Here is a 17455-nt window from a genome sequence, read left to right on the forward strand (position 1 = left end):
CTCTCCGGAAAGGTTCTAAAAGAATACAACATAGATTGAGAAATATCCTGCTTTCATGGTAATGATCTGAGTATCTAAAGATACTCTCATAAATCTTAAAGCAGGGTATTTTCTAAATGGTAACAAGCTTTTAGGAAGAGTTCCTCGATGTGCATATTAAATCAACTTTAAAAACTGATAAACACTTTAAAAAATGAAGACGACTAATGAAACATGACAACCAATGCAATGTGGGATTCTGGACTGGATCAGGGACCAAAAAAAGAACATTAGTAGGAAATCTTATAAAATGTGAAAGGAGTTTTTAGATTAGGTCAACAGTATCATATCAATATTAATTTACCGGTTTTGAGAATTGTGGCATGCCTATCTAAGATGTTAACGTTAGGGGAAGCTAGGTGAAAAGTAATGGGAACTATCTTGCAAATTTTCTATAAGTCTAAAATTACTTAAAAATATAAAGCTAAAACAAAAACCTGAATGTACCGAGAACTCACTCAAGATTCCCAGCCTTCTGCACAACAAATAACCACGACCTTTAATTTATTCTTTATAAACTAAGAGAAGAATGGGCAGACAGGTATTTCAAACCTGTGCTGGTCAAGGATCAACTGTTTATGAAAAATTTCCAGTATTTAGAATCTATAAAGAACTCTTTAACAACTCAACAATAAAAAAGACAAATAACCCAATTAAGAAATAGACAAAAAATTTGAACAGACATTTCTCCAAAGATATACAATGACCAATAAGCACATAAAGATTCTCAGTATCACTGGCCATCAGGGAAATGTAAATCAAAACCACAATGAGATACTAGTGACGCCAAATGGGATGGCTGTAATTTAAAAAGATAGTAAGTGTTGCTGAGGACACAGAAACTGGTACCCTTGCAAACTACTGGTGAAAATACGAAAAAGTACAGCCACTTTGGAAAACAGTCAAACAGTTTCTCAAAATATGATCAGCAATTTGATTCCTAGGGACGTATTACCCAAGAGAAATGAAAACCTATGTTCACACAAAATTGTGTACACAAACGTTCACAGCTCCATTGTTCGTAATAGTCAAAAAGTAGAAACAAATGTCCATCTACTGATGAACGTATAAAATGGGGCAGAGCAATGCAATGGAATGTTATTTGGCAATAAAAAGGAATGAAGTATTGACACATGCCACAACATGCATGAACTTTGAAGAAATTATGCTAAATCAGAGAAGCCGCTCATAAAGGACCATGTTTTATCATTCCATTTATATTAAGTACCCAGAATAGGCAAATCCATAGAGGAGACAAAAAGTAGATTAGAGATAACCTAGGGCTGGGAGATTTGTGAGAAGGTGGGGAGTGACTGCCAAAAGGGCTTCTTCTGGGGATGATGAAAACACTTTGGAATTAGAGATGATGGTCACACAATTCTGTGAATTTAAGAAAAACCACTGAATTGTACGCTTTTAATCAGAAAATCGTATGGTATGTGAACTGTACCTCATTTCTGTTGTATCTCAACTGATGTTGTTATTAAAATAAACTAATTGCACACACACACGAAGAAATACCTTCAAAAGTATTTCAGCTAAAGAGCCAATCATATGCAGGGCTCCATCTTTTTTTCGAGGATCGGCATTTGGTTCTGTAAGAATCTGGTAGCAAAATCCCATAGTCTTTTGCAGTACCTAGATAAAAAGAGAAAAATAATTCTTTATTGGATATCTTAACAATCCTTATCTGAACAAATTTTAAATATTAAGGCAAAAGTTATCCACACATTAAATAACTTACCTCTTTTCTCTTACTACAGGCTGTAAACAAAAGTGTCTGGGCAGCAGTGGTAGGAGAGATGAAATCCTCAAACACATCTAGAGAATAAATTTAAAATTAATACAGATGGGAGGAGGGTATAGCTCGAGTGGTAGAGTGCATGCTTAGCATACATGAGGTCCCAGGTTCAACCCCTAGTTACCTCCTCCAAAGATAAATAAATGAATAAACCTAAGTACCTCTCCCATAAAAAATATACAGAAAACCATAACTTCAATTTCTTCAACAGACTTCACACAAGGTAAGTATGAAAATGAAGCCAGATCCCCATATAATTCTGCCAAAGCCTAATTCCTTGTCTTCCTTGTACAAATTAAATCTCAATCTATCAATTTCTCACAATGATTATTTTCTTTCATACAAAACCCTACTACTGTGAGAATTTTCACAATGGGGTCACAAAAGTACCAACTTCTAACAGTATGTAAGATTTTGGTAGGGGGAAGGACTAATACTCAACATTAGCCAAATTACAATTCTTTAGTTCCATGCAGAGATTCCTTGTGACTCCAGCTTCCAGTATGCATCTTCTCAATTTCCACACACATGACCAAGGGATTCAGAAGTATAGTTTGGACACTTAGTGTTAGGGGTAACCTTGAATTTCTAACAGTTTTGGCATGTGCCAGAAGCACATTCAATATTTATAACTTAGTAACACTACTTGTGTTTGCTAAAAATGAAGATTATCATTATCAAATGCCATAACTAATGAATAGCTCCCCAAAAGTCTAAACAATGGATAAATTACATTAAAAACAAAAGATTTTTCAATACCATAGATGAGGACTTAATATTCAAGGTTTACTATCACAACCTTAACTACCTATATACTTGTTTCTAAAAGAGTGAAAATTCTTTACCAAACTTCATGCGTATATATTCATAAGGGTCTTCTTGCCAAAGTTCCTCATCAGCATCTGTGTAGCACATCAATGGGAAAATAACATCTTGGATAATGCCCTGGAATTTAAAAATTAAGAAAGTAACAACCTTAAGTGAGTCTTCAAATTTAAACCTTCAAATTTCTGTGAAAAGTGCTAAAACAAAAGTAATTCATTATGCGGTTTTATGTGTTATAGAGTTAAATGTGTTTTAAAGCTTAGTATCAAACTTTAGTAAAGCATTTAATTCATTTTCAGATCAACTATCAGCATAAACACATTCTTACCCTCTGCAACACGTAATTATAAAATAACACATGTGCACATAGGTAGCAATTAAATATTCAAAAAAATATAATATGAAATTTTAGTCCATCAAATCCTACCGTTCCAAATAAAGCAAATAAACTACTCATAGAAATTATACGTAAGTCTATTATCCCTGAAATTAATCTGGTGAAATACTCCAAATTACATGACTAAAATGTTAACTAATCATGGTCCAACAGTCAGAACTTAAAGGCAAGTTTAAACATAAGAGTTTCAGATTAAAAGATAATCTGACTGCTCACAAAATACCTTTTCTAATGTTTGTCAAGGTGTTGCATCATTTTTCTATTATACTCAAAACAATTATCGAAACTAGACCGAGTAACACAATTCAACAAAAAATGAATTCTTTCCAACCTTCTTGCTAATTAATGTTATTTCTATTACATTTTCTAGAAAAACAGTTCAGATAGAAAATTATTTATTACTTGTATATGAGGCTTCAGATTCTTCCAGGTGAGAGCATGAGAAACTCCTTGATTAATATAGTTTAAGGTTTGTTGTAAAACTCGAGGAGCCATATATTGCTTCTCCTTGTACTGATATAACACCTTCAATAAAACCTTTGAAAAAAAATTTCTGATCAAAAACCAAAGTTCAAATAGTAAGTTTAACCACTTACAAGCCAGCAAAAATATCTGACAATTACCCAGGTTATCGCCATAAAATTAACAACCATGTCCTTTCAAGAAATTATGTATCAGAGAACCGTATTTATTCCCAAGGTATTTAAACAAACAAATTGAAGTAATATTGTGTGTCAAAGGACTAGCTTCTGATTAAGTATAAAAAGAAAAGAAAACCATATGCTACTTATTGAACATTCCACAACACGCTGAGACAGCACTTTATCGTTAAAATCAACTTCTAGGAAAATTTTACCCAAACCATTAACCTACTTATTTAAATGTCTGCCAACAGGTCTAATTTCCCTTGGTATTTCAGAATAGCAACTGTCAAAATGTAGTCTCAGAGGGTGTGACAGGTCAAAACTATTTTCATAATAATGCTAATGTTATTATGGGTTGAATCAGTGGCACCTCTGTTAAAAATACATACATACATACATAACATACATACCTAACTACCATCCCCCCCAAAATTAAAAACCACTTATTCTGTTAATATATAATAGGTTTATTATTATTTTAAAATAAATTAATACCATTAAATTTTGCTTCAATTTTTAATATGGTAAATATCACTAATTATAACCCACAAATGGAAACTTGTCAGGATTCTCAATAATTTAAGAGCATAAGGAGGTCCTGAGACCAAAAGCACTTGAGAATTACTGCAGGGTTCAAAATGTTAAAGACTGTTACATACAGTCTTTTGATGCCAAAGAAGCTAGAAGTAAGTAAGACAAATTAACCAGTAATGCCATGTTTCTACTTGGAAAAATTATCTTAATCTTACCTGTTGGACACCAACAGCAAACGCCTTCAGAAATACTTCAGCAAATTCATTATACTCCTTGGAAACATTGCCAGGACTTCCATATCTAAAAGAACATTAACATACCCATTATGTCTTTATAATGCTTTATATTAGCACTTATGAAACCAAATGCTTGAAAAAATAAACTTAAATCATCCTATACTGAAAAGAATTTACCTTTCAAAAAGCCTTGCTAAGATATGTAAAGCCCACTTCTTACATTTCCACCATGGTAATTCAGGTCTATCATCTTCTTCAACTTGAAGTGTTGCCTTTAAAGAGACATTTATTTAATGATAGTAAGAGATGATATAATCTAAAAGAACAGCATGAGGTGAGACAGATTCACAAAAACATTAAAGCTCCTCCAATGTCGGCCTTTCATAATAAAAGGCTAGATTTGGAAAAGTACAAACCCTTATTTAAATATAAAAGGGACTTTCACTGCTTCACTACTTAGTTGCAAAGGACAAGACCACAAAAAGACTAATGTAAGAACATTCATAGCAGCCTTATTTGTAATACTAAAATCCTGAAACCACCCAGATGTCTATTAACTTGTAAATAAACTGTAGGACATCCATACAATGGAATACTACTTGGCAATAAAAAGGAACAAACTATCATAACACAACATGAATATACCATAAAGTATATTAAACAAAAGATGGCAGATACAAAAAATTATAAAAATTACCTTTATATTAGGTTCTAGAAAAGGTAAAATTAATCCATGGTGCTAGGAATCAGAATGGTGCTGATGGTAGGAATGACTAGACCCAGTCATGAGCAAACATTCTAGGTGATCATTACATGGATGCCTATGACTGTCATAACTCACCAAAATGTTTACTTATATATGCATCCTTATTATTATAAATTATAAGAAAAAAATATAAAATATAACTTTAAGTTAAATATGTACAGAAAATAACCAACCAAATTAGTTTCCTATGCAATGGGAGATGTCCTATTTATTTCTTCTGTATTTTCTTTAAGATAAAAGTTTGAGCAATAAACTACAAAACAGTAAGTTGGTCTCACTTATCCACTAATAAAGTTATGTTGGATAAATTACATAACCTTCCCATGTCTCTGTTTAAAATAAATTCAGAGGGATGTTTTTTGAAGATTAAATAAGTAAGGTATGTAAAAGAACTTAAAACACACTAGGTATTCAGGACTTGTAAATTCCCTACCTCTCTAGAAAACTAGGTTATATTGAAAAATTGTAGTTATTTTACGAATTGTCATTAATGTGGAAAAAATAGAGACAATTCTGTATATACTAAAGACCACTGAATTGTACACTTTGAAATGGTGAATGCTATAGTATGTGAGTTATATCTCTTTAAAGTTGTTATTTAAAAAGCAAATAACATTACTAACTACAAAGTTTGACCAACTTGTAAATCAAATTCTTCCCCTATTCATGTGTGCCTACCAAATTAGCAGGCTAAAATCTAGCTATGGGCTCTTTGTTTCTTTAATTTTTTTTATCGAATCTTTGTTTCTTTTTGAGATATAATTGATATATAACATTGCATTAGTTTAGGGTGTACAACATGATTTAATGTCTGTATATACTGTGAAATGATTACCACAGTAAATTTCAGGAGATGGTCAAAAGGTACAAACTTCCAGTTAGATAAAAAAGTTCTGAGAATGTAATGTACAACATGGTGACTGTAGTTAACAATACTGTATTATTTATCTGAAGGTTGCTAAGTGAGTAGAGATCTTAAAAGTTCTCATCACAAGAAAAAAAGTTGTGTCAGGTGATACATGTTATGAACTAAATTAAAAACTGAAGAAAAGAGAATTACGATGGAATAAACAAAGATACAATCACTTAAATAACGTAAGAAATAACCCTTTACAATTTTTCACTTAGTATATGCACATATGTAAACACATGAAAGGTTTTCTCTTTAAAAAATCTGCATCACAAATTATAAGTTCATAAAGAATGTAATAGCAAACAAATGTCAGTTAAAATTCTCAAAAGGTAACTAAATATTTATGTTTAATGATACAAGAGAACACACAGAGACTTACATTAGGTACATCCCTGTTCACAACAGTCTTTAAAATTTCTATCCATTCTGTCAGGTTCTGTTGGTTTATCAGCTCCAGCGGTAGTGTATACTAAATTAAAATCAAGAGTCAATTATTTTTAGACCCTTACAAAAGAAAATCCAACTTTCTTTTAGTCTTCACAAAATCTACAAAAAGTACTTCATTCAACTCGCATTTCCTGTTTCTAGTACATAAGCAAATTTCTCATCTGGCTGATATGGTTTGTTATCTACAAGGTAAACTGTGGCAAAGGCAGTAGGCATCCTTGTCTTATTCCCAAATTACTGGAAATGTATCTTATTTTTACCATTAGGTATGGTATTTAATGTGGATTTCTAGGGAACATCTTTTATCAAGATAAGGAAATTTCTATTCTAGTATTCTTAGAGTTTTTCTTAAAAGCAGGCTCATAAAATTAATATACTACTTAGGATTTTAGGACCTCTATTTTCACAAATGAGACAGGACTATATTTGAATTCAGGATATGCTAGCCTCAAAAAATTAAGTGGGTCCTATGCCGTAGAACAATTAATAAAAAACTTATTTTTATAATCTAAAAGTTGTGATTCTACCAGGGGAAAAAAGGCTAACAATATAGATACTGTCTATCCAAATCACTTTTAAATAATTAAATAAGAAAGAGCCATTAGGGAGATATTAGATTATCTTTAAAGATCTAGCAAAGACATGAAAAATCCAACCAAACAGTGGAGTGAGTCAGTTATAATAATCTTAGTGGAAGTAAAGTCACAGGTCTATTTTAAATGAGATTTTAAAAAATAAGTAATAATATGAAATGAACCAAAGTCCTCGTAGAAGAGATGAATATTTTTATGCCTTATAAGGCACAAAAAGAACCAGAATTTTAATCTTAGTCAAAAACTCTGTTTCATAAGTAATTACAGTCCACTGCAAATATAGATACAACAATTTCCTTAGTGGGATCTTTTATCCCAGGAAGATTTAAAACAAGGTACAAAGATAATAAAGCCCATTACTGTGTACCAGTCAAGTCACAGTGTTAGTTATTTTTGTGTTAAGCTTAGGAATAGGTTTTGTAATAATTGGGACAATCTCTGTATATTTGGCATATCAGAGCAAATGTACGATGTAAACTCTAATTGAGTAACTGATTTTCAGACTCGTGAACTCTTAAGGTTGAAAGATAAAAATTTTTTACTAACTTTGTAAACAGTGTTGGATAGTTTAAGAGAATTTAAGATTAACCATTTATTTATAATTTAAGGTTTATTAGAGTTGTTTCTGTATTCGGGAAAGTGTGCTTGGTTAGACTTTTAATGTATTTATAATTTTCGCAATTTATATCTAATTAGCAAATCATCCACTTAATTTAGTTTTTCAAATGAAATTATTCAGATGCTGAAATTCTTTATCATTGTTCAAGGTGGCAAATGATAGGCTGACTTTTTATGTAAAAACTACTTTATAAAATTACCTGAACAAGGGCATAGAAGATCTTGAAAATCTGTTTCTGGATGAGGACAGACTGATCAGATTGATCAGAAAGAAGCTGAATAAATCGGTCCTTCAGAACTGGCAGGAAATGCTGCATTGCCGCTACCAATGGACTCCGTTCCTCTGGTTTCTTATACCTTTGGGTAGGAATACAAACTAATTCTGTGAGAATTTACTCACAATTTTACTTACATATTTATGACATATAAACTTAAACTATTTGTCTGTTCATACAAATATAAGCAAATACTTCCTAAGCAACTTTATACTCCTAGAAAGAAAAAGAAAAACCTATGGAATCAAACCACAAGCAAAAGCAACTTGAGAAAAACCTCAAATAATAACAATATCTTAAGTTTACTGAGCATTTATTATGAGGTAAATACTCTTTAAGGTCCCATTAGTATCCTCACCTCTGTAGCAGAGGAAACTGAAGCACAGAGAAGTTAAGTATCTTTCCCAGTGTATACGTCTAGGTATGAACCTCAGCGGCTTCAGGATCTGCCCTGTTAACCACTTCACTATGCTCTAACTATGAATAGTGATACAACTGAGAAACTACAATAATATGGCTTTTAAACATTAGCAGCTTATCAATATGAAACAGATTATATATTATCATCGTTAAATAAATTACTTATCAAGAGCATTAAGGCAGAAGTGGCATCTCTAAAGCAGATATTCTACTTCGAAAAGCAGTATAAATCAGTTTTTTTGTAACCTTTTTGGCAACAAAACCTGATCTCAACAGGCTATTTATGATCTCTATTTATCCCATTTTGGAGTGAATATTCACATATTTTATAGCAGATATAATAATGTGTTTGACCTCTGGGTACTGGTACAGTACATTTCAATATGAGTGTTACACAACATGTATTATGTGAACCTTCTGATTACCTTTTCAGAAAAATCCTGAATTCTGAATCACATTTTGCTCCAAGGATATGGGTAAAGAATTGCTGACTAACTGAGACACTCTCCCATATAGATTCCAGAGCATTTTAACAGTAATGTTAAAAGGTCTATTGTTTGTTTGTTTTTAATTTTAAAATAATTGGTTTTCCCTACCAGCCTCCAGTTTTATCTACTGGTAGCTTTTCTGAAGGGAGAAAATGTCAAAAATTGAATATCTGAGAACACTTTTAAAAGGTTAAAGTACGCTCTTAGAAGGCTTGATTCTTTTTTCTTACTGGCTGAAATGAGAACCAAAGTAAACTTCTAAGAATAAAAAACACCAAGAGAAATGTTCACACTAATAATGATTAATATTATTAAACAATTAACTGACAGATTGTTTTAAATATTATTTTAGTGTACTGAGAAATTACACCTAGCATACATTTTGAAAGGTTATCTGTACATTTCTTTCAGTCAATAAAACAAAAACAATTTACAAAAGGAAGCCATTTGTACTTCCAACCTGATTAGACAAAGTATATTAATTATTGACAAAACTTCCTTTTAACAATAAAGTGAGAACTATATGATACTATGCACCTCTCTCTGTTATCCAACCCAGGTGATTACCCACATTAAGAGGGTTTGAATGCCCATTCCATGTTGGACATTCTTCTTTCCTACCTCCTTCTCTACACTGAGTAGTGGACTGGAAGTTGAGTGGTTACTAGTTGCTAATCCAGACTAATGGGTATGAAAGTAATTTATGGAAGAAAACAAATACTATTCCATAAGACCTGCAAGTTTCTGAAAGCATGAAAATGTGACACTTTAAAAGCGTACTACCACAAGACAGTTTGTCAATCTGGTGAACCATGCTCATAGGAAATTCTCAAATACTAGCCCATCGCTTTTCCATTTAAAAAAAAGTCAATGCTTCATCAGTATCTGAAAGATCATATGCAAATTCCCCATCGTGGCATTCAAAATTCTCTTTTTAACACGATCCCAACTTACCAATCCAAAATGATCCCAATCTCTCAACAAAAGTTATCCATGCCATTTAGTGGTCTCCTCACTACCCACTACGAACAGTGTATCATTTCTACCTCTGTACCTTTCTTACTTTGTTCATACTGCTCTGTGTGGTGTGACATGCCTTCCTCTTCAAATGTTCCTTCTATGCTCCTTCAACTGACAAGCATTTCCTGAGGATCTATGCTCCTGAAGGCCACCACAACTTTCAATTTCTCCATGAATTTTCTTAGAAATGCTTCAGTCCACACAGATCCCTTGTGAAAACCTTGTGCTCCACAATCAAACACTGGCTGAAAATGAACTGGAATTCCAATACTGTAGCAGCCTCCTATGTCTCCCATTTAAAAAAATGCCTGTCACACTCTCTCCTGCTAAGATTATAGGACAGGAGAGACTTGAACCTCCTCGATGACAATGACAGCTTATTACCATTATTCTCTCTCATTTTGGTCACTCACTTACCAGAACTACAACAACTGGCACTCTGACAGAGGTTGGAGCAACAGCTGGAACATTCCTTAGCAGGAAGATGGGTAGCTGGTGGGAACACAAGAAAACACCAGTACCAGTGCTGTAAATGGTATATTTCTCTCCTGCTCAGAACAAAAGCAGCAGTTCATCAGCCACTTTGAGTTAGGACCCAAAAAGGGTGTCGGAGGCTAACTACAAGTCCCAGAATTAGAGGGCTCACAATGGCATCTGTGTAGCTGTTAGAACTGGAAATAAAGTCACCATCATGGTGTAAATGTTCCTTCCTCATAATTTTCTATCAAAACTTTCAAGTGCCTACCAATTTCACCACGTTCACCATATACTTAAGAGAAAATCTCTGCAACATCTGGCTTACTACTTTTAGTACTATACCTCAACTTTCAAGGTTCGATTTTTTTCTGGTCCCTAAACCCAGGTCTAAAATGATCCCTAAATCTTTCTTACCAATACTAATTACTTACGTGAACTATAATTTACTCAAATATGCAAACACAGAAGCAGGTGACTATGAATCCTTCAAACACAATGATTAAAACTGATCATTGAAATCCCCATATTCTTCTTAAAGAATTCTAAGTAGGTTCTTGAAACTTATCAAGAACCCAAATTAAGATAAAAATCACAGAAAGTCAGAAATAATAACTCTAATGTTCAATGTATTCGGGGGGGGGAAGCTTATCTTTAGGCCTTTTCAAGCACAAACTTAGGAGCCCATATTGAGGAGCTAGAGATAACCTGGGTTTTGAATAGGGAAACAAATAATGTTTAAGGAAAAAGGGCACAAGGAGTTTCATAGTTGAATCAACAGAAAAGACTGCAGAATCAGAAGAATACTATTTCAAAAGAAAATACAATTAAAATCAACATGTAATTCACTAATTTTAATATATGTAAGATGTTCAAACCAATTAGCTTAAATTTCCCAAGCTTTTTCCACTTCTTAAAACTCTACAGGAATTGAGAGGGACACTTACTCATAATTTTTCACAAGCTGATAGAGGCAAAGAAGAATGCCTAGCCAACATGCACTGTTATCAGACTGAAGATAAAAGCCAATTTTGTCCACAATGGCAGTCCAGCGACTTGGATAATCATGTTTGATGATATGATGAATGCACGTAGTAAGCTGTACCCTGAAATTCAAAAATAAACAATAAGGAGGAAGAAATGTTACCTAGATAAAGTTTTGCTAATTCACACAAAGAAAAAGGTTGTTTAGGAAAAACAGGTCACTGAGCAAAAACTGTCACTACCAATTTAAAAGAAACCCAACAAATGTTACAAATGAAGGTAATTTTATTTTTCACACCTATCACCAACTGAGAAGTTCCACTTAGAACTTCAACTATTCTCATTAAAAATTCTATAAAATCATGTAAAAAACAAGAACTTTCAAATATCAAAAGGCCATACAAGGGGGAGGGTATAGCTCAAGTGGTAGAGCACACGCTTAGCATGCATGAGGTCCTGGGTTCAATTCCCAGTACCTCTTCTAAAAACAAATAAACAAACCTAATTACCCTCTCACCCCACCCCCAAAAAAGACCATCCACTATAAAGTATATGACAGCATTCTATAACTTTCTATACCTCCTTTCATCTGCTCAAAATATGTTTCACAAGTTTTACATGAAGTTTAAAGTTTTTGGTTTTATAATGTAAAATTAAATTGCAGTAAGAAAACAAAAGAATTCTCCTGTAACAGCATTTATTAAGTTTTCTGCTACAAAAATGACAGGTTTTTATGTTTCGAAAATACCTCCTTCTACACCTCCCAAACCATGCAAATTACATACCTGCAACAATAGTTAAGTTTAAAATATATACATACCTGATGAGCTCAGGAGAGTGGATAATGGCTTCTACAATATTTTCTCGAATACAATGTCTATCTTCTTCTGGAATAGTATAAGGGGATATATCCCCTGGTGCTGTTTCCCGATCAGGCCAATACTGTGTTACCATATTTTTCAAATAGATAACACCTAAAATATAGATCAGTTTGACAAAAGTGTATTTACTGTGAAAGAACTGTGAATATCCCTGTGTCCACACTTCAATATATTTCTTTCAGACCAGCCATTGCTAGTAAAATTATTCTTTTGAAAATCAAAATACTGCATTCTATTATTTTAAAAGTTTATAATCAAAACAAATTTAATGCTCAGCTACAATAATCACTCACAAAGTTATTAAATGTATAGCCTAAGAGATCCTGCAAGTAAACACACTATGAACAAAACTTTTTATATCCCATTTTATATCCCATTTATACATAATATTTTTCATCTGTTTTCCGTAGGAAAACAATTTAATTTTACCAAATCCATTTTCTAAATGAAGCCTCTAAAAACAAAACCACATACACATACTGATAGTTTCTCTAATTAATAACCCTGCTATGTAGGCTGAATGTTTGTGGCCCCCCAAATTCATACTGAAACCCTAACCCCCAATGTGATGCAGGGATGAGGCCTCTGGTAGGTGATCAGGTAATGAGGGCTCTGTCCTCATGAATGGGATTAACGCCCGTGTACGAGACACCCCGGAGAATGTCCTCCCCTCTACCACACAAGGTTCTGTGAAATTCCCAAAGCCTCCACCTTAGACTCCCAGCCTCCTGCTGTGTGTAAGCCATAAAGTCTACAGTATTCTGTCACAGCAGAGTGACCAAGACACATAATGGCTGTCCTTTTTATCACAGAAAAACTACAGTCTAGACTATAAATCTAAGCCTTTCAATCATACACCACAATCACACCACTTTAAATTCATGTTACTTTATGGCAGAATTAGCTGTGTTCAGAAATTAAAGATTACTATTTTCTGTCAGTCCTCATACTGCCATCCTGTACATCACTAATTAACTCTGACTGAACTAACTTGCTAACAATGCTTTTTACCCAGCCTTCTCCACCCAAATGAGATTCCTCAATCACAGATGTACAGGGTGTACAGGAAAGGGAAATTATTCAAAATTAACTAATTCCTAAATTCTGCAAAACACTGACTCTTCTCTGATTAGTAATTAACTCTTACCTGGAGTCCTGTATCTATTCAAATAAGAGTAACTGATACAATTACGATTCTTATATTCTATTTTGCTTTATCTTGGAAATTAAAATACCCCATCTTATAGCATTTCAAAAAAATTGTAACTACAGATTAAAATAACCTTCAACAAAAGCTTTAAGATAAACCACATCTACAGTAAAGAACACTGACTCAGTATGTGGAACTGACTTATTTCAAATTAATACCATTTTATTCTTTAGCTCCAAAACAGAACGAAGATAAATTAAGACTTGATACAGCCCCTATGTCTTCCAGATACAGCCTCTGAGTATTTCTATCATAATGCACAAAGGAATTGGCTATATATACTTTATACAATTTTGATTCAGTATTTTAAAAATTATTTGGTCCAACAAAACACATAAATAAGTGAGAAGTGCACTGCAAGAATCTCATGATTCAGTCTACTCCATCCAGAATGCTTGAACTCTGCTACAAAGACCGAACGAATCTTTCAAACTCTAGCAGATGAAACCACCATACGCTATGCACTACAGAGTATCATTCTACTATTACAAGAATGTAATTTTTAAAGTAATGATTGTATTTTTAAAATCTAGACCAATTCCATAGTTTGGCTGCTTCTGGTTTTTGTACATACTAATAAACAACTTTCTAGTGGAATTTAATTTTACTAATACACATAATCAAGTCTCTAACGTGTTAAGGATCCCTCATAAAAGCCAAACACTTTCAACATTTTAGTAAAAATTCGAGATTTAAAGGCAAAAATTCTTATCTAAAAAAAATAAATGGGAAAATGTCAACTTCATTAGTTAAAAGAAATGATAGTTAAGATAATCACAATAACCTTATCCTATTTAATGAGAAAATTTTTTTAAAGATTTACTGCTGACCAGGGTCCAGTGAAATTACTGAATTTTATGGGCACAAAAAAATGTTCCATTTTCATGCTACTTATATACCAATTAAAAAAATCATAAGCAACTTATATTCATTTACTCATTTACTGAGTATCTTCAGTGTGTCAGGCAATACTTTAGGCACTGGGAATACAATAGTTAATCAAACAGACCTGAAATTAAACTGAGAAATGGTTCACTGGCACATTATGGTTAATTATTGAGCCATTAAAATATACATTTTAAGACTAACACTATGTAAAGGAAAATGATTATTATACATTAAATAAAGAAAGCAAGGGAAAAAAATTTTTAACAAAATTGGTATAGGGAAAAAGTACAGGAAGAAACAACCCCAGAATATAACTGGCGTTTCTAGAATAGTGAAGTTATTGGCACTTTATATTTCCTACTGCTAATAAATTAAGTAACAAGACATTAAAGATGTGAATTACATTATTCTTCAGACTAACAGATAATATCAGAAGTAGTATGCCACATGTTCATAGATTTCATTTGATACTCAATATCTTATTAAAACTGGAACTAAGAAATGGTGCCTTTTATTTTTCTATTTTCAGATTCTTTTCCATTATAGCTATTACATGAAACTGAATAGTTTTCTGTGCTATACAGTAGGTCTTTGTTGTTTATCTATTTTATATATAATAATGTGTATCTGTTAATCTCAAAATTCTAATTTATCCCTCCCTCTCCTTTCCCCTTTGGTAACCAGTTTGTTTTCTATGTCCACAAGTCAGAAATAGTACCTTTTAAATAGTTAAAACAAAACAGTAATAGCAAATAGCAATAAGGAACAATTGCATTAAAAAAGGTTTCTATCTTAGAATCATCCATCATGGAAGGAAATAGGGGATAGTGAGAATCTTTTAATAAACCCCCTCAAATTCTTTCCAGCTTCTTTTTCAATTCAATGAAATATCACATTCCTTTAAACTCTGCCACCAAATGTCAAGGCACTTGCAGCAGCTTGTAGTAAACACATGAGGGCAAACCAATGTTTAGGAAGGAGAATCACTGAAGGGCCTTTAAAGATACTTCTGCTATTCAACTCTGAACCTTTTAAACAATATTATTTATATACATCAAACAAGATAATTCAGAAAACTTGCCTGCCTGTCTCACAGGTAAATCCAGTTGTTCCGACATAGTAATCTGAAGCAGTGTTGAAACAAAATTCAGAGACTTGTGTGCCTACAAACAAACAAAAACATTTTAAATTTCTTAAAGTAAATATTCACAGTACTCTATTTCATGACTTGTCTAGTACAAAAGGCTCTCCTCCACAAGTTGGTCCCAGCCTTACTTTTTATCACTCATGTATAAGGAACTCAAAAAAATTCAGTAACCGAACTCCTAAAACTTTCAGATGTTTGTATTTGCCTGATACCACTGCATTTTCCATTTATCCCAGTTGGCATCCTTAACCTACACAGGTGGCAGCAGTTTAAAAACACTGACTTCTGTGATAACCTATTTTCCCACTTGAGTAATAATTTCTCCATAGAGACGTTCTATTAAGTAGCTAGACAAAAACTAAATCAGTAAAACTTAATAGCCTGAGGGGTGGTTCCCAAAGTGCTAATAATGCTTTATTTCTTTATATGGCTATTTTATAAAAGTGTATAGTTTGTGAAAATTAATCAGCTATACCCTCATGATCACTTTTCTGCATGCACGTTACAGTTCAATAGAATATTAACAATGAACAGCTTTGAACATACAGTAAAAGTAGGATACAAACTATATCATGATCATTTAGGAAGTATATTTATATGAATATGCAATGCAACATATACAGAAAAGAATGAAATACACCAAAAATGCCAATAAGTTATATCTGGGGTGATGGGATTAATAGAGGAGCTAGTCTATATATTTTCTGTTTTCCAAATTTTATGCTATGATCATGGGTTAGTTTCATTAACAGTACAAAAGAGTTACTTACTAATTCCTAAATGTCATATTTGCTTTTGATTTTTTAAAAAGAACTGAAATCCCTTCTTGTATGTTTTCTCAGTTTCATTCCCTCTCCTCTGATATAACCACCAGGTATAATGTCATCTCCTTTCAGTCCAAGCTTTAGTATTTTTCCACACATGTTCACATGGACAATAGTGATTTTTTTTTAAAGTTTCCTCTTTACAGACTTTTCATTCATTCTACAAACAGAAAAATTTCCCTTTGGATATAAAAAATGTCTTCCACATTAGACCCAGAGTGATACTTCATTCATTCAGTCACTCTACAAATTATTTATTTAGGTGTTCTTGGTATAAGACAGTATGCCTCAAGCTGAGAATACAGGGTTGAACAAGAAAATGAAGCTCCAATGACCTCATGGAAACTTAACAGAGAAGGAAAACAAGATAATAAAGGTAAATGGAAGTAGAAGACACTATGGAAAAACCAAAAGTACAACTCCTAACCCAGAAGTAAAGCTTAAATTTAAGATATGAACAGAAACAGTTAGGTAGATGAAGGGGAGGAATTTACACTTTCCAGTACTCTAAATAGATCTGAACAGTTAACCACTATAACTTTCTTGAAACACCTATGTAATTCATACACCACTTTTCCTGGTACCTTCTCATGCTCCTTGGCTCATTTCTCATTCTATCTACAAATGTTAGAACCTGGTGCCAGGACTTAGACTATCTTTTCTACTCTCCAGCTGAATTCATCCAACACCTATCTTTAAATTCTATCAATATGTCAAATATGTTATTTCCAGTCCAGATCACTGTAACAGACCTATTCAACATCCCTACCTTCGTTAGCTCACAGGATTCTCAAATTATGTCCAAATCATCTTTTTCCCTAAAAGCTGTGATTCGGCTTCCTTGTATCATCTCTCCCAAACCCTGTCATCACTACCCTCAAAGTTATTCACGTCTGAAAACTGAATCTCATCTTTAATACTTCAATTTTCTTTATCCCAATTCAATACATCAGGCCCTGTCAATTCTATATCCAAAATGCTTGTATAATTAATATATCCTTTTTCTCCATTCCCATTAACACCAACCTAGT

At 33.0% G+C, this 17455-nt stretch overlaps 1 protein-coding gene across 1 annotated transcript in view; it reads right to left on the reverse strand.

Annotated features, from left to right (window-relative positions):
- Window positions 1-17455, reverse strand: part of IPO7 (importin 7) — a 38540-nt gene that overhangs the window by 11262 nt on the left and 9823 nt on the right. Inside the window, exons 2-12 of the mRNA XM_031460051.2 lie at window positions 15535-15616; window positions 12295-12448; window positions 11438-11596; window positions 8014-8170; window positions 6535-6624; window positions 4654-4748; window positions 4456-4540; window positions 3465-3599; window positions 2686-2785; window positions 1784-1860; window positions 1561-1677 (exon numbers count right to left, since the gene is read on the reverse strand). Coding sequence (XP_031315911.1) covers window positions 1561-1677; window positions 1784-1860; window positions 2686-2785; window positions 3465-3599; window positions 4456-4540; window positions 4654-4748; window positions 6535-6624; window positions 8014-8170; window positions 11438-11596; window positions 12295-12448; window positions 15535-15616 — 1251 coding nt within the window. The remainder of the gene's footprint in view (window positions 1-1560; window positions 1678-1783; window positions 1861-2685; window positions 2786-3464; window positions 3600-4455; window positions 4541-4653; window positions 4749-6534; window positions 6625-8013; window positions 8171-11437; window positions 11597-12294; window positions 12449-15534; window positions 15617-17455) is intronic.

This window comes from Camelus dromedarius, chromosome 12, assembly GCF_036321535.1.
Source record: "Camelus dromedarius isolate mCamDro1 chromosome 12, mCamDro1.pat, whole genome shotgun sequence".
NCBI lineage: Eukaryota > Metazoa > Chordata > Mammalia > Artiodactyla > Camelidae > Camelus > Camelus dromedarius.